Below are 27,382 nucleotides of genomic sequence, written 5' to 3'. Positions count from 1 at the left end.
CCTTGTCTCCCAGCAACCGGGAAACAACGCGTGCGCAGTGCTTAATTGTTGGAGCCGGGGCAGCTGGGCACTGGGAACAGATACAGCCATTATACATTAGTGAGCGAAGGTAACATCATTCTTTACGGATCTATTAATTATTTAATTGCAGTAATAACTTTTGGAAATTATCTTGTGGTTCACTTCAATTTAGCCATGTTATAGACAGGTTGAATTCAGAAGTAAAGGACGCGCATTTTCTGAAGACATTAGCCTGTTAGCTTGATAACGTCTGTTGAGCCGTATCTCTTACTGTGTCCGGGGTGTCTGCTTGTCCACTCGCTCACTCGCCCGGGCGAGTAGACGTTCCCCGAACAGAGCCTTTCACTTGCTTCGTGTGATATGGTGGTGTTAGAAGTAGGAATTTAAAGTACCATAGCAGAAATGATTCGTCGAAGCTTTTCAGTTATTTATGAAGTAAAAACAGTGGGAAAAAAAATGCAATATTTCTCAGGTTCCAGCTTCTGAAATGACAGGATTTGCTGCCTCTCTCTCTCTCTCTCTCTCTCTCTCTCTCTCACTACGTATATATATATATATATATATATATATATATATATAGCTTGATAATGTATATATGTTCAGTAACCTGAACATCCTTAGGTTTTTGACTGTTGGGTAAATGAAAGATAAAATCATCTTGGACATGGTGGGCATTTTTCACAGTTTTTTCATTGTGAAAGACCCAATGACTAATAGATTAATCAAAAAACTAATCGTGACTAATTGTTATTGTGACTAATAATTACCAGAAACCATGTGAAAAGAGAATATTCGTGGGGTTGTTATTTGGTAAAAGGTGAACAAATTAAAACCTTTCTCGTCCTTTTACACTTTAGGCACCTCCAGTAATGCTGGGAAGTACAATTATAAACCATCGACAACATTATGGACTGCAGAAGCTCTCAGGGTTGGCAGGAATCACACATTCCTTTTTGGGCCCAAATAAAAAGTACAAGTTTATCCAAGATGACACAAGTGGGGAGTCAGCTCTTGTGTGCTCGTGTTTTCGCATCTTTGAGAACCTGGAGCTGACCTGCGCTGTGGGTCAGCTGGTTTATGAGACTATTCAAGCCCACCAGAAGGTCTATAAGACAGGATCAGGATGCCTGCTGTTTCTTGCCGGAGCATGGAGCCGTGCTGCCTTGGAGTGCCTTCAGAGAGGAATTTCAGTATCACACATCATCTCAGCCATGTCTGAGGGGATAGATATGTGCATAGATGTTTTCAGGAAATGCAACATCTCAACTGAGGGTATGGGTGTGGCGCAGTCAGAGGGCTGCGCTGAGACATCTCATGGTTTAGGACTTCAACTATCAAAGACACCCATCGTGGAGGCTTCACAGGCATTGAGCCACCTGCAAGGGACAGCAAATGCAGATCACAAGATTCTAAACACCAGTGGACGAAGGAAAATAAAGCTCAGCAGACATTTTTGTGAGGCCAAGTCTAAAAATCTCTCCACAGCACCACAACCTCATCAGCCTAAGCACCCTAACGTTGCACACATTGCTGAGGGATTGAGCCACGGATGTGTCGATGTGATGAATTTAGTGGTGGAAGCTAGCCAGATGCAATCAAAAAATAATGAACAAGATATTAGCTGTCCCACATTTGACATATCTAAAATTGTGACTTGTGTTCTACCTGGTTTACCTGAGGGGCATGCATGCGTTTTACCAGGCTGCATTGTTCTCTTATCTGCTGAACAGGCCTCAGTTGCACATAGCTTAAAAGAACAGCACTTGAAGGTTGCTCTTATTAACGGAGATTTGTCAGATACCTTCCGCCATCTTGGCTTTAGTCGGCCAGCAGGAATGCGGCATGTAAGTGACCAGTCAGCTTTGTTAAGTTCAAACAAAGAGGAGAAGTGGATGGTAAAGCTTGCGGCAATTTTGCTGAATCTTGAAGTGAATCTGGTACTAGTCAATGGCCTTGCTGGTGAGAAAGTGATTCAACTCTGTTGCCACCATCATATACTTGTGGTGGAAAAAGTGAAGGCTTCTGTTTTACAGGCGTTCGCTAACGAAACAGGAGGTGTTCCAGTGACTTACACCACGCAGTTAAAAAAACAATGTGTTGGCACTGGGGTGAAGGTTGTGATATGGAGGGACCTCAGCAGCCCAGGGAGGAAGTCTTCAACAGCTGTGAATATTTCCTCTGGTGCGAACAGCGGGTTGGTCACAGTGATCCTCACGAGCTGTGTACATGGCAAGCTGCAGGCCCTGGAGGATCAGTTTTGGGCCTGTGCTCATCGTTTACACCATGCGCTGAAAGACAAAGTCCTCCTGCCTGGTGCTGGAGTGACAGAAATGCTTTGTGTTCATCACCTTCAAAAGCAAGCAGGGCACTGCACAGAGAGGACTGGTGGAGCAGCTAACCCTTACAGGGGTGTAGTGTTACACCTCATGGCAGATGGTTTAATTGATTACATATCCACTGTAATGGTTAACACTGGAAGGTTCACAAAAGTCAAAGCCAGGACTGTGGTGAGCCAACAACTGCAGGACTGTAATGGATATCTAGGCATTGCTGCAAAGTTCTCACAACTTTTTTTGGAGGGTGAAACAGAGGACAGTGCATTTTTCCCAGCTATGAAATCTGACGGAGCCACAGCATTGAAAATCTATGATAATCTGAGTGTGAAGCAGGAAGCATGGAGGAAAGCCTTAGACCTGGTTTTCCTGATCTTACAGACTGATGCAGAAGTCATCACAGGCTTAGACCAAAGAACTGATGGCACAAAGGAAAATCTGATGCTGTTATGACCTTCATACAGCATCTTGGGGAATTATTTGTCAGTACACAACTTACTGAATTTTTTTATTGTTACCAAAAGTTTATTTAGTCTAAAAAGGTTTTTGTAATGATTGGTATGTTTTTATTTGACAACTTTTTGTCTTGAATAGCTGGAGGACAATACAGTATTTCGAAAGATCATTGTAGTGAGGCATTTTATTTTCTACCACATGGGGGTGACAAAGGATTATATGATGTTGTAGTCTTAATTGATGTCTGTAAATATGACAAATGAATCGGCCTAAATTCTAACATTGCCAATAAAAGGTGTACATTGGTTTTAAACATGCCAACTGAATGAAACTAGGATGCAAGTTAAAGGATTAATTTATTTTCAAAATTTGAAGCGATATTTATCTGACTACCCCTTAAACCTTATCTATAGATATTGGAAAGCCATGACAAATGAGCACATTAAACATACACGAAGGTCAGTAGTAATCATATATTCTTACATTTTTATTGGGAAATACCCTAAAATTCACTTTATATCTATTAGTAACCAAGCCTGACTCACCTGACTCTAGTTGTACATGATCTTGTAAACACCTTGTTGTCACTTCAGCCAAGGAACACAAAGACTACATGTCCAAAACCACAATTAAATTTCCCTCTCATGGACCATGGGAGGAAATATTGTGCCAGTATGTGTTTTAGTCTTGGTAAACTTCCTTAATGATATTTGCCTACGCTTCATTATGTGTCTACAGCTTGCTGTGTACTGTTCAAACTAAATGCTAACTCTGCTTACATGCCAACCGCTGTGGTTTTATGACCTGCTCTGTCATAATGGGAATAATTGATGGGGAAGGAACGCCTCCAGACAGAGTAAAAGTTTTTGGTTAAGTCTTAGTACGTCCAGAAGTTATTTTAGTTTTTAATATTTCCCCTCCTACATGATCATTCAAAGGTCACAGGAATATTAAAAAAAGCACTAATGGAAAAGGAGGTTACATATATTTATCACATTCCTTCATTCTTAAATGTTTGACCCTAAAAAATATCTGCATGCCTTAATACTAGACACGCTGGTTCATCCTAGAAATAAGGCTTGACAGTTATTTTACAAGTGTCAAAATATTAGTTATATCAGTTGATGAATGTTACTCCAACGAGAAGTGTCTACTACTTGGAAAAATCAAAAACAACTTGAAAACAACCATGGTTCACACGAAAGTAAAGCGCGCTCTTAGTTATCTTAAGACATTTTTCCTATGCTGTGTATTATATGTCAGAGGTGTCAGTTGCAACGACATGTGAGATCTTCCATTTCCTCTCACATCAGAGAGAGAGAGAGCTTCTTGTCAGGTTCTAAAAATAGTTTAAAGAAATTAAAACGTTACAAAGGCTTTACGGTGCGAGGCCATAACAACCTTGACGCAGCTGTCACTCAACGGTGTTGTGGCCATGAGAGGGTGGGGTATAACATAACATAACAAACACAAGATTAAGAGGGAAATTAGAGTGGCAAAGTTGGTGACACATCTGAGTCCACATTTTCCTTTCTGCCCCATACATCAGAATAACCCTTAAACTGATGCACGCACACGTTTATAGATTGCCCTAAAAAGAGTTGAGTGAGATGATCAAGTTTTATTTCCTAATTGTTAGCTGTCAGCATGGACTGTTGATTTCATTTTGGCAACAGCACCACAAGTTCTGCTTTAGGATTGAGATTCATTACATTAAATCTCATTTGATCCTATAACCAGTTTACATATTGAGGTTATTTATATTTTTATTTGCATTTGCGTCAAGTTTTTACTGAACCAGGATGCCTGCAGAACGCACAGGTAGCTGTCACCTTCTGTCAGGTGTATAAATAAAGTTATCGGAGTGGAAACAGGTGCCAGACTTGAGCAGAATGCGTCACAGGAGTTTATTTTTAGACAGAAACAACCAGTGGCAAGCCATAAATCTTGTACGTGTATGTATGCTACAACTGCTGATCTGATTATGGCTACCAAGTATAGCAATATACATTTCACTGTATATACTGTTGGTCTTTTGGCCAGGGTATGACATTCAGTAAATATTGCTGATGGAGCTACATTTACAGCTATACGTCCATGTCGTTGACAACCTTTTTTTAAAAAAAATAATTAATGAAAAATTGAGATTGAGAATCACATCAGACATGTGAGTCAACTTTCACTTATTTTGTAAAAATGTAGCAGTGATCAATGTTTATGATGATTATTTTTGAATCTTCTGTCTGAGATGCTGCATTTGAATTTTCTACAGTAGGAACATTAGTAATGCTGCACTGGGTAATGCAGCATTTGGAGCATTTACATCTGGTTGGTTGAATTTTAACACAAACAGGTAAGCTGTGGCCTCTTTCCTTACATTGTCCTAAATATTTTATCTGATCATGAGCTAGAAATACTGTATGAACATTACAAATAATCAGGAATAAATAAATTATGCAGTGATTTGAAAATGAGATTGAAAAAAAAAACCAAAACCAAAAAATTGATAATCGGTTTTCTGTTAGAGTGCCCTCTAATAGTGGGAGTCTTGCATTTGTATTGTAAGAGCCTACTGCTCAGGTGTAAATGTGTGTCAGAAATGGTATATTTTGGGACACTCCTCAGGACTTGCCTGAAATGAAAATGTGCAGCAAATGCGGTCCATGTAAATGATGGATAAAACTGTACTTTCTTTTTGCAGAGTTGTGGATTGAGGCAGTCTGAGGAAATCCATCTCAAAGACGTCCAAAACCAGCTGAATCCTTCCACGAGCTGACTCCCCATTTTGACTACAAGTCTTACAACTATTCAAGTCTCTGGCTTTAGTCACTCATAATGGAGTGGTTGGATGTCAGATTTTTCACTGACCAGTTTCGGGGGGGACACCAACATGACGTCAACCGAGAACACAGCTGACTTTCTACTGATCCAGCACTAGTTTCTGATGTGGTAACAGTTACCCAGAAGCCTCGACCAGTGAGTGCTTATTCTGACAAATGCATGACCCTGTTGGTTCTAAAATCAAAAAGGAAACAAATCCTGCATGAATAATTCCCATCACTGATCCTCCATTCAGCTGGCTCTGAGGGAGTTGAGAATAGCAATTAAAATCACTCATTCATGATGTAGGCTTTTTCATCTAAGCCTGCTGGCAAGTCTGCTGCACATTGTTGTTTTTTTTACCTATGAATAGCACTGAGTGAATCACTGAGAAGCTGGCTGTGCTGCCTCTCTTTTTACGTCCCTCTTTTCTTGCTCTTGTACAGACGGGATGAATGAAAACACTGGTTCTGTTCACATGTTTGCTGCCGCTCTTGGCTCTCCGGAGGGTCTCACTGACATCAAGTTGCACCCCCCCGCCCACCCCCACCCTACCCAAACCTCCGTGCCCTCCTCTCATTTCTCGACTTCTGCTGGTTTGCTTGGTTAAATCAGTGAGCATTGGTGGGCGTGAACTTGTGAGTGTGTGTTGGTGCTTCTAAGGCGCATGCGAACTGAGGCCCAAAGGGGAAAGTCTTCTACACAGATCTAAGCCAGCTGCCCTGCTTTAAACACTTCACTGCAAGAAGAGTGGAAGAGAGGGGGAACCCGCGTGCATCCCCCCCCCCACCAGTGTGCTCAAAGTACACTGGCAAAGCAGCTGCCAGCTCTACAAACAGCAGACGAGCAGCCACAAATGGTAGATTTAGAGCCGTGCTGTTAGGTAAAGGCCGGTGTAGGAGTCCTTCTGCTTCAGATTCTCAGGACTCAGAGGGCACTTGCTGCCCTGAGAGGGGGGGGGGTGTTCAAGCAAACTGACCTCTGAGGTTAAGTAGAATCAGTTTGTGTGAAGCTCTGTGGAGGAGGGGAGGAGGGAACAGGCAACAGTTAGTGGGAGGTGGGAGGCCACGGTGGGGCTCCTGCACTGCTCAAGAAGGAGACGAGGCAGTCGCCGGGAAGCGGGGGAAAGAGGAGGAGATGGCCACGGGAGAAATCACAACACTTCCCTCCACACCTGAAGACGGCGGCAGTGGCGGCTTTCCTCCTGGGAGCTTCAAGGATCCCAAAAGGCTGTATTGTAAAAACGGGGGCTTCTTCTTGAGGATAAAGTCTGATGGGGGAGTGGATGGAATCCGGGAGAAGAACGACCCCCACAGTAAGTACTGCCAGTCCCCTTCTTCTTGCTTTGCACAGCACACAAAGCTTCTTTATGTTTTTAATATGCAACAGGGAAGTAAGGGTGAAGCAAAAGAGAAAAAAAAAAAAATCATGGAGGAAAGATGTAAATTTTCCAGCTTACTGAGGTACAGTCTCCATGTCAAAATGAGTGTAGGTCTACCTCTGGAAAGTATAATAACTGTAGAAAAGTACACCTCAAATATTCTCAATCATTTGGAACTTTGATGGAATATGTCAGTTGTGTTTTTAGTAAACGTTGTTCACCATGCTGAGTCACAGCCATTCACACTGTTCACTGTGTGGTTTACGTCACACAAGAAGGCACAACATGGAGTTAAAAACCAGCATGAGTGAAAGCCTGGTTTAGAGGTTCTTGTCAGTGTTTCAGGTCAATGAACTTAAGCCACTAGTATATTTAAAAACAATACTATTGTTAGAAATTATCAGATCATCTGTACCACCAGTCAGTCAATATTTATTCAGAAAGTTTTAGGGTTTTTAGGTTATCAACTATTAAAGGCGGAAACATCAATGCGGTTGTTTGGCCTGGACAACTGTGATACCCCTTGGTGCCTCTGTATCACTGATTACTTTTTAGTATGTGTCCTAAGTTGCATCAGTAAGTGGGAGGGGAGAAGGGGGAATATGAAAGTTGGGTTTCTTCCTTGGAAAACACATGTTTGGAAGTGTATTTCCCCCAGATCCAGCATGACATTTCAAGCAGGTGCGCTCAAAACAGATGCCTGATATGGAACCACTTCAAGGAGTGGGGGTTAGCTATTTTCTTTAGAATAATTCAGTTACCTTTTAATTCAATTACATTTAGTAAGACCTATTGGTGAGAAATGAACCTGCAGTTGTAGTTTTAGTTTTAGTTTGCTTTTAGAAAAAATCTTCCTTTTAGTTAAGTAGCCTATTATGGGTACTGAAAGAAATATATTCATAATGAGTCATAAAACGGGAATCAGTATTAATCATTTAGCTGTTTTCTTACAGTCAATGTGACCCTAGCTGTGCTTCATCAATGGTTCTTTTGTTAAAGCTGTGACAGACCTGCCAACTTTTTAGACAACACAACATACCTGCCAGTTAGAGTTGGAAATGTTACCCAATATATCCAGGGATCCTCAGGAAGAATTTTGTGCTGATGTAGACAGGACACTACTCCATCACATATGGGTTAGGATTAAGGACAATATTGCCCACAGAGACTGCTACAAATTGCTGGCCTTACATCAGCGACCCACGACAATTACAGATAGAACCAACCTGTACAGAGACGAAAACAGTCAAGAGAAAGTTCGCTTGTATTCACCATAGCTGTGGGGTATAATACGCCTCATCTCAGCACTCTGAGACTAATTATACATTCTTTTTCGAGGAAAAGCACCTCTTTGATCTTTGATATGAATCACCCAGGCACTGGGCTTAACTGTAGACAGATGTGTGTCTATCCAAAGTCTTAATGTGGATTAATTCTGGATTTAACTTGTGGGGCCTCGGCTTCATTTTTGGTGGTTTTGCTTCATGTGAAGTATGTTGTGTTGGCAAACTGTGTTGTCTCTACAAAAAAAAAAAAACAAACAAAAAAAAAACAAACAATAAATATGAAGATGAGAGGAGTGCACTGTGTGCACTGCAATGCTACTGTTTGGTGGCTGATGTGAGTTAGCTTCATGTTACCACTGGCATCAGTGGTGTTTCATTCATAACTGCAGATGGGGTGTCAGCCAATGTTGACCAAAACATGCAGTTAACCATCGATGCTGATGTTTGTCTGGTCACACAAAAGGAACAATAAATTTACATTTGTGCAGCATAATAAAGCTCATAAGTTTTATTCTTTTACTAGCTTTCAGATTCACAGTTTTTCACCTAGATTACTTCCTCATGCAATAAATCAGTGTTTATTGTTACAAGAGGACATTGTCAACTTAGGCTTACAGTTATTATTCTAGTTATATTATTTTGACATGTTTTTAAACATCAGCTGTGGGCATGTATAAAGCTGCATTAATCATTATATTTGATATTAACACTGAATCAAATGTAATAAAACAGATAACTGGCAAAGACTCTGTAGCTTCCTGGAGCTTTTAAGTCTCTTTTAGCTCATTTTCATTTACGACACAGTTACTGTTTGGTTGTCTGCTTTCATCAGCCTCGTTTCCAGTCGCAGCAGGCAGCTACAACAGCTCTGATGAAGCCACTGTGCACTGCATGTCTGCAGGACGTGTAGGCTAAGTGAGCAATTTTCTTGCCAACACTTAAGCCTGACAATTTTATAAGCCAGTGACGGTATAGAGCTTGTTTTCGTGGCCATGCTTCCCACTGAGCAGCCCCCTCTTTCTTCTTCGCCTCGATGGGCTCGCTTGTTACTGTGCTGTCTTAGATCACTTACAACAAAACCTACAATTATAAGATACATTAACTTTTAAAAGATTATTATTATTTTATTGTGATTTAGTGTAGAAATCCAGAGACTGAGATTTTTATGCCTACTTTTTTTATAATAGATGTATTAAGCACACTACTTAATCTTTTCCCACGATCAACCTTCAGATGCTTTGTGTCTTTTTGCTCATTTCAAGTAAATTTGTTTTCTTTTTCCTCAGTAAAACTTCAACTCCAAGCGACCTCAGTGGGGGAGGTGGTGATCAAAGGGGTTTGTGCTAACCGCTATCTGGCAATGAACAGAGACGGACGACTGTTTGGAGCGGTGAGTGAGCTGGATTCTCATGTTTCAATTAACAAAACCTACATAGTTTCTGTTCTGCACTGGGTGTTGAGATTAATTTAAAGGCATTCCTGTAAAATTATACAATATCATTTCCTGAAAGTGTTTTTTTGTAACCAGCAGGGCTTCTTACAAATCTGTGTTGCACACCTAAATGTCTTCCAGTTGGCAGAAGTCTCAGCGCTCTGTCACATGCAACGTTCAGGCTGCTGTGTTTTGGAAACTAAATATTTATCAGCCACCTGACAAGAAATCCTCCCTCGCAGGGAAAGAATTAGGTTGACGCTTAGGTTATTGTAGATATATTCAGTATGCATGAGATTCAGAGAGACAAAACTATTTTGTATCTACACTTCTATTTGTTTTGAACAGAGTTTGGCTCCAACTGAGGCGTCTCTCCCAAACCTAATCAGTTCGACCATTTGTCTTTCTTTCCATCCTAAAGTCTTGTCTTCTGCGTTAATGCTGGCTCGGCCAAGCTGCTGCAGACAACAACATTGTGATACTCATCATGGCAATATTGACAAGTCTTGCTTTAAGTGATGAATATCCAAATCACAATATGTTACATGACTTAACCCTAACCCTTGATTTTGGACCACATGCCCCTACAGTCTGGACTGGCATAGACACAAATATGTGTAAGAACATGTGACTTTGTGAAAACAATTCCTTCAGTCCAGAGACCTTAGGAGGAGAAAAGTGAGTGGGTGAATGATGGGACTTGTAGTACTTGCAGGCTTTTATTGTGACTTTTTTTTTTTTTTAATCTCCTGTCATGGTGGTGATGGGGAAAGTAGACAATTGTGCAGTACTAGGTCTGAGAGACAAAAAGAGAATCACAAAGATATTTAAGGAGCTGCATCCAACTATAGACTGGATTGTGAAATGCATGAATATCTTTTGCCCAGATGTGGTAATTTGTGAATGAGTATTGAGAGCAGGAGAAAACAGAAATAATGGAGAGGCTTGACATTTCTGAATGAAGATTTCAGCAGGAGACAGAAAGTACTCAGTAAGAGAATAAAAGGTAGAGAAAATTCATTATTGAGACCCACAGCATCTGCTGTTCTGCAAAGTGCACCCTGTCTGTTGGAAGGTTTTACTGATAATATGTATTGTGTCTTTCTGTCCAGCAGCAGGACATTTATAGAAGGTTTTAAGAGCTTTGGAAGTTTTCAGGAAATGACAGATTATCTGACCGACCTGCAGACAAAGTGACTTTATGTTGGCTGCTGTTTATAGTTGTTCAATGTTTAGTTGAACCATAAGAAAAATTCAAAACTGAGACAACCAAAGTTAAAGACACTTTGATGGACATAATGTGTATGAACTTGGGTTTCGAAGAAAGAAGTACTTTTTACAGTATGTACTATTGACAGCCATGACAGCTGTCCAGGGCATCCATAGCACCTTACGGCCAGAAAAGTTGTAGGTTTGATCGAATGAATGTGGAGAAATACAGAGGTCAAATTCAGATTGTGAGTGTAAGAACATAATTGGCCAATAAAGGGAAAACAAAAGTCCTGAATGTTAATGAGAGATAGCCAACACTAGCTGGGTGCCAGCGCTGGCCTGTTGCCACAGTGTTGTTGCCTACAGTGGAACAGTGGAAGTGTGAGGTGTTGGCAACTGATGTGGTTTGGTGGTTGTGAAGATTTGGCCACAGTCCATGTAATTTGCAAGAAGCATTTCCTCCTCATGAGAAGCTACAGCAGCGAGGTGCCACCCAAGGCGTTGCTCGTTACTCGTATGTGGAAAGTTATGTAAAAAATCCACAAGACACACCCACTCTCTTCTTATTACCATGTGTAGTGTCAAAAAAAGAGAAGTTGAATATTATTAGATATGAAGAATGGCATTTGTTGTTGCCAAATAAATAAAAAAATAATTTCCCCTAATATAGCACCTTCAATGCATGTGTCTGTAGTCTGGATTATTCTGAGGCAGAAGTCATCTGTTATGTATTAGATCTGATTGAGATATTTTTATTAATAAAACTGATGTAATCACATAAGAGTTGATTTAGACTTCTGTTCCACCGATAAGATCTGAACAAGTTTAAACTTATTTTCAGTATTTATTCTGACCTAAGCCTTTAACAAAATAACACTTTAAAATGCACTTAAAATATACTTTCCCAGTACCTTTGATACCTTTTTTAAAGGTCATATATTGTATTAAGTGAGATTTCCACATCATTTTTTATTATAAAGCAGGTCTAGGTTTTATATTAATATTGTGAAAGTATCAAAGCACTCAGTCAACAGAGAAATGCACACAGCCTGTATACAGAAACTGAGCCTTAACATGAGCCATCAGGACTTCTGTAACTTTGTGATGTCACAACAAAGCAGTCACCTCTCTCAGCCATGCCCCAAGCTGCTATATTTTTATTGGCAATCTTCTCTTCCGATTGGCTCACTGACCTGTTGTCCAGGGACAAGCCCAAGAGAGATGCAAAACTACATTGAGATGGTTTTGGTTCATGAATATATCTTCATATGGATATCAAAACAAACAAAACACAGAAAAAGTAAAAAAAGTAAAATATGGCATTTAAAATAAAAAATAAAAAATCGAAGATGCTCTATAGACATATGAATGTGTGAGTGAATGGGTGAACGTGACAGGTACTGTAAAGTGCTTTGAGTGGTCGAGACTAGAAAAGTGCTATACAAGTGCAGTCCATTTACTGCTCTATTTAGGCTCAGTTGACCTCCACTGCTGATATCCTTACTGTAGCATATTTTCAGTACTGAGGTAGGATTATTGTTTCTTGAAAGCTACTGCTTTTGGATAGTGAATTAAATAAAGTAGCCCAGGGTGTTTATAGCAAACTAGAAGAAAATGTCTTCTGACTAAACAGCCTCCTAGTCGCATTTGACTAAAAGGAGAAACTAAAACAAAAGGCTCTTGTGGAACAGGGTGTAGGGCAGTTAACGCCCAGCGAGACAGTGAGATTTTGGCCAGACATGTAATTAATGTTTTCTTCGTTCTTCGTTTTCTACAACAGGATAATATTAAGAGAGGAGCTTGTGTAAGCACTAAAAAAGATGTGGTCAATGACACGAAAGCCAAATCATTTCATTTACACATCTTGATTTGTTGATTTCTCTGACCTGTTGTCTGGTCGTTTCATGTCATCAGATTTATCAAGTTTTAGTTCATTACTCTCTGGGTTGATCAAGATTCAAGGAAGCTGAACCAAGACAAAAACTGACCAGAGCTGTAATAATGACCTCAGTCTGACATGATTTTCTTTATAAAAAAAAAAAAAAGTCTTTACTGTATGAGTGTGAAACACTGAGCAGAAATTCTTCTAAATCAACTGTCTCTTTCAAAATAAAGGCGGCATTTAGTTCTGGGGTGATTTATGTGGTAATTTAATGTCATAAAATGTCAAAATTACAGCTTCTCCTCTTCCAACAACATATATTAAACAAATTAAATCAAATGTCATCCAAACAAAGTAATTTGATGAAATGGCTACTTCAAGTAACCAGATGTCCCTGATACATGAGCAGAGAATTATGAGCATTTTGGAACAAAACACTACAAGGTCTATGTTTCATTTACAGACTTACTGACAAAATCTCAGTTTCCATTTGTTGGAGTACTGCAAATAAGGAGCAGTGCTGCCATACCCCATATTACAGAGTAGTTTTACAGTTTTCTGAACACCCGAATTAAATTCAGTACACTGAATATCCGATTAAACTTTACTTATGTGTTATTCCTCTGTGTCTTTCTCTCCAGAGACGGGCTACAGATGAATGCCATTTCCTGGAGCGGCTCGAGAGCAACAACTACAACACCTATCGCTCCAGGAAGTACCCAAACATGTATGTGGCGCTGAAGCGGACAGGCCAGTACAAGTCTGGAAACAAAACTGGACCGGGTCAGAAGGCCATCCTCTTTCTTCCAATGTCCGCCAAGTGCTAATGTGGGAATCAAGTCTTAGAGGCAACGACAAAGACGAAGATGTGATGGCAATGAAGACAGAGTGTTGCCGAAAATAGCTGTGATCCTTTCCAACTGTTACATCCTAACAGTTTTTTTTTTATATCTTGAGCATGTCTACTCTTATTCAGCTTTACTACCGTGGCACACATTCACATCTGGCTGCTTCCCAGTAAAACCAACCAACTGCTACACTAGCGCAACTGTAGCCAGGTGCCTTGCTCAAGTGCACCTCAACAGAATGGCAGCACAGCATTATTTGTTCATTTGATCCACAAAGATCTTCCCTCTCTGACTGAGGGAGTCGTAGCAGCAACCTTCTGGTCACAGGTCTGCTTCCTACCCTTCACTTAATGACTTTGTAAGTCTGAGTATTTTGTCGAAGACGTCTCCCAAATAAGTAGGATTAAGAAGATGAAGTCAAATCCTAAGATATTGTGACCTGAACATAAGAGAAGTGATACAAAACAAAATAACAGAACAAAATAACTCAATTTTAGAATTTTTGATCTTGTAACACAAAATTTTGGTTGACAAAACTAAACACAATGAACAGACTAAAATCAAAACCCAGACAATCTTTTTCTACTTTTTTTTTTACACTAGTTAACATCTTGACACACTTTTATGGTAGGTTTTCCATGCTTCTCTTCATTTTCTGATAAAATGTTTCCCTATTGTTCTTGTATAATTTGAGATTTGTGCAAAATGTCTTAACGTTGCATTGCACAGGAGCATAGTGTATAAATACAAGCTAATTTTGGTGAATGATGATAAATCGATGAAAGGTAGATCCCTTGAAGATGATACTTTCCTCTTTTTTTTTTTTTCTTAAACTAGCCAGCAGGCTAATTTAGCAATGCTGCCAGTATTTATATTGCATTAATTAATGAAACTAGGTAACAAGCTAAAATTTGCCAATCTCAGCATTGATTGTGAAATTATTTTTATCCAGTCAAAAAGACAGCTGATTTCAGAACTGTACCTTTAAAAAATGAAATCAGCTGTGGACTTCCAACAAGTGTTAAATAAACTGTAAGACTGTGCAGTCCTCCAGGTACCACAGTTGTATAGTTCCCTTTAAAAAACACAAAGTGAATGTGCTTCAGTTCACAGCCTATTGCACCATATTTCTTCAACAGTAACAGTCAGTGTGTGAAACAACACTGCAAATATTAACTCCAGTCATAAATACACTTTAAATATGAGTAAGGCTGACCACGTGTCAACATAGCTAGCCATGATACACTATAACCCCATCAGTTTGATGATGGCTCGCTAGGATTTTGGTGTTGGTGGAAGCTGTCTGTGGTACAGCTGGTAAAACATCCCCGAGTAGACAGCAGGAAGCTCCTCCATGGTGAGGTCGATCTTGTCGAAGCCCTGCTCAAGGCCGCGAAGCAGGAGCCTGGCTACGCGAGACGTTATTGGCGTGGTGTGGTTTGTCTTGGCCAGCTCGGCGAGGTCCAGCCACTCACAGCGCAGGCACTCCTGAGTGCAGAAGTTGATGTCGTAGGTGAGCGGGCCGAGTCGGCAGATGATGTACATGTCCGACATGCCGAAGGCACCGGGGTGGTTGTGCTGCTGCCGGATGCTGAGCAGAGATCTGAACTCAGAGCGAACGCCGGTTTCCTCGAAGACTTCACGTACGGCAGTGACACCTGAGAAAGATTGATTAAAATGTGTGGGTATGTGTATATATACACACACACACACTTACACAGAATATGTGGAGGCATTTAGAAGATCCTAACAAGACGGAACACACTGAAGTTCCCTTGTCAGAATCACCTTGCAGTCTGATGTCTAGATGTGGGGAAGGGAAAATACATATATTTTTTGTAAAGACAAACATTTGACGCTGCTTTTTGGGTTGGGTCATGTATATAATACTAAAGCTGCTTTTAAAATGTTAAAGAAGGTGAATAGGGAGAGACTCTTTGCGTATATATCATGTGCCTTATTTTGTAAAGTTCAAATGAATGTAATTGTATCATCTTTAATCAAAATAGTAAAACTGAAGGAGAATTTAACTATAGATGTACTGTATTAGTTTTTTGCTCTGTTGAGCTTGACACTCACCGATATTTTCTCCTGGATCAGACAAACCACCGGGGAACTTCCAAGCATTCTTTGTCTGAATTCAAGAGCAAAGTTAAAACTTAACATCAATATAGTGATAGATGGCACTGCTGTAAATGTTTTAGTGTAATATCAACATGAACACACAGAAAATGTCAGTATAACATTCTAAAGTCACTTGTTTCATGAACGTAGTGGCAATATCTTAAAGGCCGTAGTTTTTCAGTAGTCAGTAGTAGATCATGTGTACAAAGGGACTGTCTTATGTATCTGAACTAATAATTATACACACAGAGAGCTGTTTAATGTTCTGATCTGAGCATCCTTTCATTTTATGTTTTATATTTAGTGCCTCACTCTGGAGACTTTTGATGCGGTGAAGTGTGTGTCTTCCAAAAACTGTTTCACCACTTATCCTTGATATTTAATAACAGTATGCTGCTCGTTAAATTATGAAGTCAGTGTTGTATATATATTTTTGTAGTTACTTAACGAATTTTGTACGCTACGCTCTTTTCTCTGAAACGCCATTTCATCTTAGATTTTCCTAATTTTGCAAATCCTCTCTTTGCGGGGAACACAAATGCACTACAGCATTTATTTTCATGTATTGTTGACAAAATGCTATATTTTTGGAAGCTGTTTCTATAATGTGCTGGTAGGAAGGAAGAAATAAAGAGATTTTGTGTAACTCTAATCAGTCTAATCAGTGTGGTTTTTCAGAGTAAAAGGTCTCATTCTCACAGGAGCTTTCAGAGCTGAATGTGAAAATAATAATCTCTCAAACTTGGTGGAAGCATGCCTTCCCTACGCAAACAGTTCACACCAAATCCACTGAGAGAAGATGTGAAAATGTCATCGGACAATGATTAAATTAAACACTCTTACCCATGACATCATTCATCTCTGATGGATGAAATTACCTTCAGTCCACCAGGGATGTGTTTGCTGTCTTTTGTACTGATGTGAGAGCGATAATGTCCTGGTTTCCTGTCAGGAAGTTCGTAACCCTTCGTGAGCTCTGAACTGGCTTAGTCTGCCAGAGACACACTACTGCCAAGGGCCAGGCTGTTATAAAGCCCATTTCCAGTAAACAGCTCGATGGGGAGGAGGAGGAGGAGGAGGAGGAGCAGGAGGATAGGAAGAGATAAAGCACTCCCCACACTTCCAGGCCACTAACTGCTTCCCTCTGCCATCAAGATACATTATACGCTCTCCAGATTCCTGGCTGGGACAAGTTACATGTTGTGTAAAATGAATGTCCAGTAAAGAGGTCCACTTGAATTCTGTCAATTACAGTGTAAACTACATTTGTCATCTGATCCAGATTGTACAGTAACCATGTGTCCCTACTCGGGCTATTTCCACTGGAAAAATGAGAGCGAAGACTATTACCAGGTTTCCATTGCAGTTTTGCGCAAATAGAAGTGACTTTTAAGAAAAGTCGACAAAACACAACTGTGAATGGTCTGTGTTTCCACTGAGTTATGTTATGCAAATAAAGCTGGGTTTTCTCTTCATGAAATATCATTCCAGTTAAATGTGACGACGGATTTCCAGCAGTCTGCTTCGTGGGGCCTGATAAGGCAGGCGCCACGACTTGAATGCAAAAAATCAGAATCAGAATCAGAATCAGAATCAGTTTTATTGCCAAGTATGCTTTCACATACAAGGAATTTTTTCTGGTGATTGGTGCAATTGATCAGCAACAGTGGGGCTCTCTAGCCTTGTTGATGAGGCTAATAGCAGATGGGAAGAAGCTATTTTTGTGGCGAGAGGTTTTGGTCCTGAAGGACCGCAGCCTCCTGCCAGAGGGGAGTGTCTCAAAGAGTTTGTGTCCAGGGTGGGAGGAGTCAGCTACAATCTTCCCTGCACGCCTCAGAGTCCTTGAGGCATACAGGTCCTGGAGGGACGGAAGATTGCAGCCAATCACCTTCTCAGCAGAGTGGATGATACGCTGCAGTCTGTTATTGTCCCTCTCCGTGGCAGCAGCGTACCAGATGGTGATGGAGGAGGTGAGGATGGACTCAATGATGGAGGTGTAGAAGTTCACCATCATAGTCCTTGGCAGGTTGAACTTCTTCAATTGCCTCAGGAAATACATCCTCTGCTGAAAAGTGTTTCTATTAAGATTTCGTAAAATATTGTTTTGTCGAATAGTCTGAAAAACCACTTCATGCAACTATATACAATTTTTTTTGTGACATTTGAGTCTTTTTTGGAGGTTGATTTACCCCAAATATTCTCATGTGCCCCTAACAGTATCTGCAGATAGTTTTGCTTTTTTTGTGAAAGTTTTGAAATGTTCAAAAATGCTCATAATAGTTTCTGTTGTTATTGAGGCAGAGATTATTTCTTCTCTTAGCAGATATTTGAACTCTGAAATGTTTTCCCCCTCTGGAGTTTTCAGTCTTGCACCAGTTTATGATTCTTTGACAATGAACGATGGCACATGTGTTGCGTTAAACAAACAGGCTCTTTGGTATTTGATTATTGAGATGATTTATTTAAGCTTTAGCATTTTCTGGTTATTGTTCAATTTATAAAACCTGAGAATTACATCTTCAGAGTAATTGTTTTGTTCAGTCAACAGATATTCAGTTCACAATGGGGAAGATTACATTTTAACATGCTTTTCATGCAGTCTTTCACAACGTTGTTGTTTGGAGCTGATTTTACAGTTCGGCCAATTCGACTATCTTTTGGCTACTTTTGCAGTATTGTGTTGGCGGTGATGGTGTGTAAATGGGCATACTGTTCAAAGTCATGTTGTAGCAGCTGATGTGACAGGGCCATTACTTACTGCCTCATTTATATCAAGTTGAGTTAGCTAGTATTTCTAAAAACATAATTGGTTCCCAAATTGCTGCATCATTGTGCAATCACATTTTTCAAATTGGTCTCAATCTCATTTTGGCCAACTGAGAATACAAACAAATCTGTGTGGAAAGGTTTTAAAAGAGGCCTGTTGTAAGTGAACCCAATAACAACTCAAGTACTACAGCGAGGCTCTGTGAGGGCCGACAAAAACAGACACTCACAAAGTTGTTTGAGTGCATTCAGCTCATGTAAACACCATGTTTGCTTGAGGTCACATAATGTTGTGTGGAGCTATGCTAAATGTGAGAGGGGGCTGAAGGGCTGAGAGGATTTCCACCCACGTTTGGATCAACAGAGGCAACATAAAACTCACTAAACAAACAAAACTAATCTGACATTTTTAGCAAGTGCAGCATCATAACTGAGGCTGGAGGAAGCAGCTCTCCGGTTCACCTAACGACAAATGGTGGACTACCTGTTTTTTTTTTAGAAACGTGTTGTTCTGCCAGTACACATAATCACTGGTCTGTGCTTATTGCTTACTTTTTTCATATGCTAAAGTTCTGATTGAAAAATAATACCTTAATTTTCATTCAATCATTTCTGAAATTTCGAGACTGTCCTGTAATAGGTTGTTTGTTTAGCAGGTTATTTTGACCCATCCGTAGTAATGGCCGTAGTAATTATGACAGGAGCAGAGGGAAAAATGTGGCGATGTAGTATTTACAGCAAAACAAAACACAGGAATATGACACAGGAGAGCGATGTTTGAAGTAGCAGTTCAGGTCGTTTCTATTATCCATGACCTTCTGACAAAGCTAACCACATTGTTATTATTGTAACCACGACAACAAAGAACTTCTAATCTTGAGGAAGTACTTATTTTAACGCAAATCACCATCTTTACCTAAACCTAACCATGCCATGTCTGTTATTACAGTAACTATGGCAAAGATGGTAGGTACGTCATTCTTGGTACAATTTGTGCATTTATTATTGTAACGATGACAACCAAGGTCTGGTACAACTGCTGCAGTAGGGGCACTATATCAGGAGACATTGCTATGGGCCGTATCAGAGGGTTGGAGCAAACGACCAGAATGGTTGTTCAGGTTGTTGGAAATTTCGTACGGTTATCTGAGGTCAAGTAGCAATTCTGTTATGACCAACACTATGCATCAATCTAAAGTAAAACACAAAGAAAATACGAATATCTTGTATTTGCTTCATTTAGTTGTTCTATAGGGCATAAACAGTCCATTATATTTAATGAATGTACTGGAGTGCATTGTGCATCAGTGTGTGACACATACCTTGTTTCGGTCTTGGACAACAAGAACTTTTCCATTGGACTCGTCAACTACTGCACCTAGAGGAGGAGAACAAAAAAATCTAATGGTCACTTTAAATATTATGCAAGCACTTTCCCCAACTATATAAAGTAATCTGATCTACATTCTGCACTGAAGGAGTTACTGTGAGAACAATTTAAAGGGAAACCTGTTGGCAGAGTAGTTCAGAGTTAATTATTAGGTTGGACACAACTTAAAACTTGCACAGTGTTGAGGAAAAACCCTGGAGTTTAGCCTGTTTAGCTGCCCAGTCCATTTTATATTTTCTAACACGTCTCTGATGTTGAAGATTAACCAAGTCTGCAGACAAATCTGATGACTAAATGACATGCTAAGCTTGTTGCTTAAAATTAAGAAAAATTAAAATAAAATGTAACTTTATTCCTCTTCTTGAACTGTTAGAAGTGGCTATACTTGAGAGTGACAGCCAAAAATACCAAAAATAAAACTTAAGACCTCAGTTGTTTTGTACAAAATTGATTCTCCTGTCATGAAAAAAGGGAGCAGACAGAGGATACTTTGTACAAATGGGAATATTGGTGCCCACTGTCGGACAGTCTCTCCCAAAGCCATTAATAGTGTAAGTAAAGTAACAAAAGTATTTGGGTGAAGGATTAAAAAAAAAAAAACAGTCATCGAGTACACCTCTGCACATCTGTTTCAGAAGGTTTCCAGTTCTGCTGTTGTAATTTCAGATGCTATTAGACAATCTGAGAAGCATTTTGATTGAAGCATTCTAAAGACTTCACCTAAAACCTGCAACATCTGATTTTCTGGCCACTTAGGGGCAGTAAAATGAAGCCATATATACAACACTAATATCACCTATAAGCTCATAGGCAATAGATTGCCTATTTACACATCCGACATACACAGAGCAACATCAGAGTCCATCTGGAATTGTGCTTCTAAACACCCAATGAATGCAAGTCCAATATTCACTCTCCTTGAAGCTCTGTTTTGTTCACCATCAATTCATGAGGAATATATCTGGCTCCTTAGCTGCTTAATGCTCCACATATGTTTACTTGCTAAATGCTAGTTTTGAGCAGTGAGGAAGACCAGAGCAGTTAAGTTGTGGGCCGGACTACCAAAACAATGAGCTGAAAGACGGTATAAGGGTCCTTAGATCTGACTGCGACTGCAGATCTGTGTGATAATTCTGTGGGTTTGATAAACACTTTTCACCGACAGGTAGTCATGTGATCCATGGATAATATAAAAATGTTGATAATGGACGCTTTAATGTCAGCACTACATATAGAATAAATACAGACAAGCTTGTTACTTTTTCAAAAACACAATCGGGACTAAATATTGAACAGTTTGTAAAACGCAGCATTGTAATGTATCGACTCGTACAAACATCAACTGAGTTCACAAGAACAAAATGCGTCAATGTCTGGCATGTCAGGTTATGGCAAAATTCTTTACTTTCTTGAGTCTAAACAGACTCTGAGTGACTCAACTGTGCTTGTGAATGATGTCGACATCCCACTCCACCATTTAACATTTTTCTCTCCTGTTTTAGTGGGGTTTTTTTTTTCAGCAGGTAGTGACTAAGAGAGGCAGCTATGTGCTGCTGTTAACAGCTCAGGAGGAGGACGAAGAGGAGGGAATACGGGCCACTTTCTTTTCCGGTTGCTCCGTCTGACCGAGCGAGACGGGCCTCCTTAAATGAATGTCACAGATGTGTAAAGAGGGATGGGTTGTCTTAAAAGCCTGACTTGGACTTCCAAGTGGAAATTGATGTCATCCCCAATCCCCGTGCCATATGGCGCTTCCCAGGAGGAGGCCTGGTTGCTGCTAAGGGAGGCTATCATTATGTAGCCTTCAGTCCAGGAAACAAAATGCTCAACAGGAGCAGGGGAAAAGACGGGAATAGGAATTATGAGACAAAAAGCCCAGGAACAATCATCAGAGTGGTTTTTGTAATTATAATAATAAAAAAAAAAAACTGTTATTGCCTCAGGTTACAGTTGACTTCTGGGCCACGAAAAAAGGTTTGATGTTTCTTCTTTTTATAAATTTATTTACAAAATATGAATTCGAGCTGTATTGTAACATCCAGGATAATGATCAATGACTGTTAATGCACAAGACTAAGATGCTGGATTAGTTTTTACACACAGTACTGTAACGTGGGGAGACATTACTGAGAAGACTGAACATAGTCCAAAACACAATTATTAAAGTTTCCATGAGTCACTATGTGATGCATTGATCCATGAAACACTCTTGTGATTCACACTAATGATGCTAATTTGTGTATTTATCAGCCAAAGCATATTTCCTTTTCTTTATTTCTTGTCATGGCTTTATTTCTTGTGACGTGCAGCTTATTCGGCCTGTAGTTGGGTGGACACGGTGTATTTACTTGGATATTACTCTGTCAACCTAAGGTGCGCCGACATTCCCAGTTTTCAAAATATTATGTATGAATTAATGGAACTAATAATAACTAATGATAACATGTAATATTTTCCTGACAACACAGCAATTTTTTTCATAATTTCTCATGACTACTTTGACCTCTATATTATTAATCTTTTACTGAGAGGTCAAAGGTCAGGTGATGGGAAGGATTTCAGCATCACACTCGAGGACACTTCAGCAGGACAGATGTTTACATCTATGGGTGACTTGAGCCCAGTTTATCTGCATGAAGAACAGTCATTGTGACCTCCATGTTACTTTGTTACCTATGTTATTGCCTTGCCCCCTACACAGTCCAGCCTTCTCCCTCCAGATACCGATTCTGATACCTCAGCTCAGGGTATCTGCTGATTGTGAGAACTGATCCAATACCAGTGTTCCTCAAAATTAAAACCGGTATAGTCATTGTAACTTGTGGCATCATTGTTGTGTTAGCTAACATGAGGGCAGGGATTGCAGTAAACACTAAAACCATTCCAAGGCCTGTCATGACTGAATAACTGGCAGTGCAAACTGTGAAATTTTATAATGACGTGGACAAAGAAACTGAATTTACTGTCGCTCAGTTGCGTCATGGCCGTGAGAATCTAATACTCATTTGTTGTACCAGAATGATGCATTCTTCCAGAACAAGTCTCCATATATGTCATGACCCCCATCATTGTAGAGGTGCCTTAAAATGACGTATGGAAGGGACAAAGAAATACAAGCTTGAAGCAGATCCTCTCAACAACAGCAAGGAAAAAGATTCTGTGCGTCATTGAAAACAGACTACATGAATTCTTTTTGTTTTGTTTGGTTTTTCAATTATGTCTCACATCCCACTGTAAACACACCGTACCTGTAACTTATGTAACAGTTAATTAAGATTATTTTGAACTCTGCCTTTGACATGATTTGGATTCAAGTTAGAAAGTTTAAAAGCCTCACAAGCTCATATTTCCTTTGCCTAACAGTACACAATTATAAATTTATCTCTAGCAGTGAATAGCTGTGTATCTGTGATGATGTGTTGAATATCATACTAAGTTCAGTTATTGGTGTTTTGACCCAAACTATAACAATGAGTGATTAAACTGAACTTTACTGGAGTAAAGGTTAATATCCGGCAGGTCATCCGACGAAAATCTGACGGCCAATTAACTGAGTTGCACTTATGTCCCCTGACTGTGGGTGCTGTTCCCATCCTTATCAAAACCATGAAGAACCAAGGACAACAAGTATCTAAACAGCTGCGTATTTCAGATTCCTAGGCTTAGTTTCATCATTGTTTCCCCTGTTGAGGGAAACATTCTGGCAGGAGAAATTCTGGTCCCCATTCCTCACAGAAGGATGCTCTGGACATGTTCTGACATGCTTCAAGTGCATCCACTCTTTGGTAAAAAGGCACAAACAGCACTCTGCCCTCTGCTGGACAGCCAGGAACACAGCACAGGAGGCAAGCAGCGGCTCCTCCTTTTGTTGCCTCTCTCCCCAGATTCACAATCCTGATGAGTGAATTTCCATTTACGCAAGTGAAATGGACCAGAACATAACAACCCAACAGACAAACAACCCCTGACACTTACAGGAAAGAAAAATAAGCCAATTTTTTTTTGTTTTGTTTTTTTGAACTGACATAATGTAGGTCAGAGTTTAATTTGGTTTTAATTTTATCACCACTTATAAATGATTTAAAATAGGCAACAGATGTTATCTTAAAACACACACACACACACACACACACACACACACACACACACACACACATCTGTATCTTCTAAAACACCCCTATAGCTTCTGTTACATATATACATATATATATATATATATATATATATAATTGCAGTCCCTCTCTGGTGCAGTCTGACGCCTGTTTTCATCACTGCCGGGAGAAAGCAAACTTTGCATCCATATCAGTAGTGATTTTGTGTTTTTGGGAGCTTGTGGTCAGCTCGGTTATTCAGAAGTTAAATCAGACCAGATGAAGCTCTGCCAAACTCAGCCTGGAGACTCTACGGTGAAGGGAAGGCTTGATAAATGCCTCCAGTCAGCTCAAATCACTGTGCATACACACTGGAGTCAGGACATAAAGTAATATGATCTGTTACTCAATATTTTAAATAAGACTAAGCATAGTACAGTAGCCTATATGTTCTAGACACTGACAGATGCAACTACATATTCACATGGCAGTGAACCGAGAGGTTTTTCAGGGCTATAACTAACCGTTATTTTCATTATAGATTCATGTGACGATTATTTTCTCAATGAATAAAAATCTAACTTAGTGAAAAACACCAGTTTCCCAGAGCCCACAGTGATGTCTTCACATGTCTGGATTTGTCCGAACAATAGTCCAAACCCCGGAGACACTCAGTTCACAATAATATAAAACAGAATAAAGCAGCAAATCCTCACATGGGCGAGAATGACACCAGTTTTTGATGGAAATGACTCTTTAAGCAATTATCAAAATATTTGCTAATAAATGTTCTCCGTTATCCATTGAACAACAGATCAATCCAATAGTTGTTTCAGCTCTATTGTTGTTGATGACTGACTGTTAAATGTTGTTTAATTTTTCATATTTTTGGTTTTGATGTAATCGCACTGTATTTGCTCAAACTGTGATATTTTCTCAATAGGTGCGGATTCTTACCTCCGCCAAAGAGGTTACATTTTCTTCTTTGTTTGTTTGTTTGTTTGATTGCCAGCAGGGTGACGCAAAAAGTACTGAACTGTTTTGCACCAAACTTAGTGGAGGGAATGCGACATGGAAAGAACTCATTATATTTTGGTGCAGACCCAGTTAAAGCGACAGATCCAGGATTTTTTTTTTTTTTTTTTTTTCACATTATGAGATAGGACATTTTTTTTTACACTAAATAAATAAATCATGTTTGGATCTTGATGTAAAGAACCAGACATATTTATGTTGTTGAGATCGATGACTTTGTGTAATTTGGTGCAGATTCAAATTATAATCTGGATTTAAAGGACATGTGTAGGATTGTTTGGCCTTGGTGGAGGTATGTGCTCTTCTGAGTGCCATTCTAGTTTAAAGTATTATGTAATTTATGTAGTGTAAAGATTTGTGGTTTATACTGCATCTTCTTTAATATGAAGGATTCGGACAATAAGCAATTCTCAACAGTTACAACATGACTGCTGACAAAGCCAATAAACATCTAAATGGTTGTTGCTTATTACAACAAATTTTGGATTGAAGTAACAACAAGCAGTCAGTTATGTTTGAGCAGACACCTGTGCGGCACATATTACAACATCCTGAATTGAAATTGTATAGGTTTGACAACATAATCTTAACTGAAGAACCATTTACTAGCCTTTTTCTGGAGCTTTTAACTCTATTTCACAGTCTTCGTTAGCTCCGTGACAACTGTGGAAACTCCATTAAGGTATTAAGTTAAGATCATTTTGTCAAACTATTATTTCCAAAGTCAAAACTGAACTTTCAGGCTAGAAAATCTCTACCTGCCACTCCAACTTGGTGAGTTGCAAACCCCGGCAGTCTGCTTTCCCCTTCCCCCAGCCAGAGGGCCAGGACCGCATGGTCGTGCTTGGCGTGGTGGAAGGTGAAGCCGTGAGTAGAAGCTGCGGCAGCACATCGACTCAGAGAGATGGGCACTCGAAGCCACACTGCTACCTTCCCCTCAGCCTTCCACCGGACCAAAGACTCTGTGGAGTCAGATGTTTAAAAGTGAAGTTTTCATGATGCAGTCGCTTCTGTTAAACAGTAAACTACAGAAACAGACAGGGAATATGTGGAAGATGTGACATTATGAATAGCAACAGATAGTTTTAAATCACATTTCTGCCTAACTGGATTCTACAATGATGGGACATTTACAAACATGAGAGAGAATGACAAACAACAGACACAGTTTGGAGGAAGTAGCCTTGATGTTAGAGACACAGACACTGAGTGCTGGGTTTCTCTGCACTGATTGGCTCCCAGGGCGTTGGCTTGAGGGGTCAGTTGACAGTATTACATCAAAATAATATACTGTTGGTCATTTTAAAAGACACTTAATTTGTGCATTCATAACCTGTTATTGCAAATATTATCTAACTAAATGAATGAACCATTTTCGTTTTCTAGACATCTGCAGAGACCACAAACTATTTAAGGCAGATTCACACAATACCACACAGTGAGAAACAATGCATGCCATACTCCCATGAATGCACCCCTGCATCTATTAGTCTATGAGAGACAGAGCCTCTTATAGGGGAAATCTCATATGCACACACACACACTAAATCTTTGCTTGTGGTCAGTGACAGGGGCAGGTTAATGATTGGTTGAGTTGGGAGTAAATGACATATGCATTGTTTCTCTCCTGCCCCACACACAGCAGACTCCAGAACAGCAAACCTTGCAGTAATCTGCTAAATAAACTTTCGCTGATGTCCGCAGGTAAACCGATGTCAGCCAGGTTCACTGTGACCCCACCGAATCGGTCCACTTTCCCTGTCAGGGCACCACCGGTCCCCTCCACGCTGTGTAACTGGGAACGACCTGCTGTGCATGAGAACGCACGGACAGCTGTGCTGCGGAAGCCTCCTCTCACCAGCGGTAAAAGTCTGGAGACAAAGCCGCGGCCAGCCATGTTACGACGCTAAAATATATATTTTTTAAAAACCGTTTCAAAGGGAGAGTTTGACCAGTTTCCAACCGGCATGTGCGTACAGTGGAGAACAGTTACGTAAAAGTCCGCCCTGGAAGTTGCATAAATACCGTAATGATCCGGTAAAATAGCTCATGGAGGATTGGCTAGCCATAAGAAGTAAAGTCTGCTGTGATGCCGTGACAAACTCCGTTCACAAATCTGAAAATTTAATTAGTTACTGCTGCCGCGGTAACTTGCCAGGCTAACTTCAGCTTTAAAAGTATCACCAAGGTCTTTTGTTAAATTCGGCTGAAAAAAATCTACCAAATAACCATTATAACCAGCTACAAATAACGTTTACAATAGATTAATACTGTTCGCTCTGGATTTCCTCAATATGTCATCTGG

At 39.9% G+C, this 27,382-nt stretch overlaps 3 protein-coding genes across 3 annotated transcripts; 2 read left to right on the top strand and 1 right to left on the bottom strand.

The window, feature by feature from the left end:
* The first annotated feature begins 26 nt into the window (after window positions 1-26).
* bbs12 (Bardet-Biedl syndrome 12) lies at window positions 27-6,181 on the top strand. Its single transcript, XM_071458193.1, has 2 exons — window positions 27-109; window positions 879-6,181. The coding sequence occupies exon 2, from the start codon at window positions 891-893 to the stop codon at window positions 2,805-2,807; it is 1,917 nt and encodes a 638-aa protein (XP_071314294.1). The 5' UTR covers window positions 27-109; window positions 879-890; the 3' UTR covers window positions 2,808-6,181.
* Window positions 6,182-6,368: 187 nt separating this feature from the next.
* On the top strand, window positions 6,369-16,447 carry fgf2 (fibroblast growth factor 2). Its single transcript, XM_071458200.1, has 3 exons — window positions 6,369-6,945; window positions 9,584-9,687; window positions 13,465-16,447. The coding sequence occupies exons 1-3, from the start codon at window positions 6,768-6,770 to the stop codon at window positions 13,648-13,650; spliced, it is 468 nt and encodes a 155-aa protein (XP_071314301.1). The 5' UTR covers window positions 6,369-6,767; the 3' UTR covers window positions 13,651-16,447.
* On the bottom strand, window positions 13,076-27,111 carry nudt6 (nudix (nucleoside diphosphate linked moiety X)-type motif 6). The gene is made up of 5 exons (XM_071458198.1): window positions 26,740-27,111; window positions 25,836-26,039; window positions 19,884-19,939; window positions 15,751-15,805; window positions 13,076-15,329 (listed from the first exon to the last, which is right to left on the bottom strand). The coding sequence occupies exons 1-5, from the start codon at window positions 26,972-26,974 to the stop codon at window positions 14,947-14,949; spliced, it is 933 nt and encodes a 310-aa protein (XP_071314299.1). The 5' UTR covers window positions 26,975-27,111; the 3' UTR covers window positions 13,076-14,946.
* Between the last annotated feature and the right edge of the window lie 271 nt (window positions 27,112-27,382).

This window comes from Trachinotus anak, unplaced genomic scaffold, assembly GCF_046630095.1.
Source record: "Trachinotus anak isolate AG129_WGS33_773 ecotype Australia unplaced genomic scaffold, CSIRO_AGI_Tana_v1 ptg000021l, whole genome shotgun sequence".
In the NCBI taxonomy this organism is placed as follows: domain Eukaryota; kingdom Metazoa; phylum Chordata; class Actinopteri; order Carangiformes; family Carangidae; genus Trachinotus; species Trachinotus anak.
Note: the sequence above shows the minus strand (reverse complement) of the source record. Positions and strands in the feature narration are given on the sequence as shown.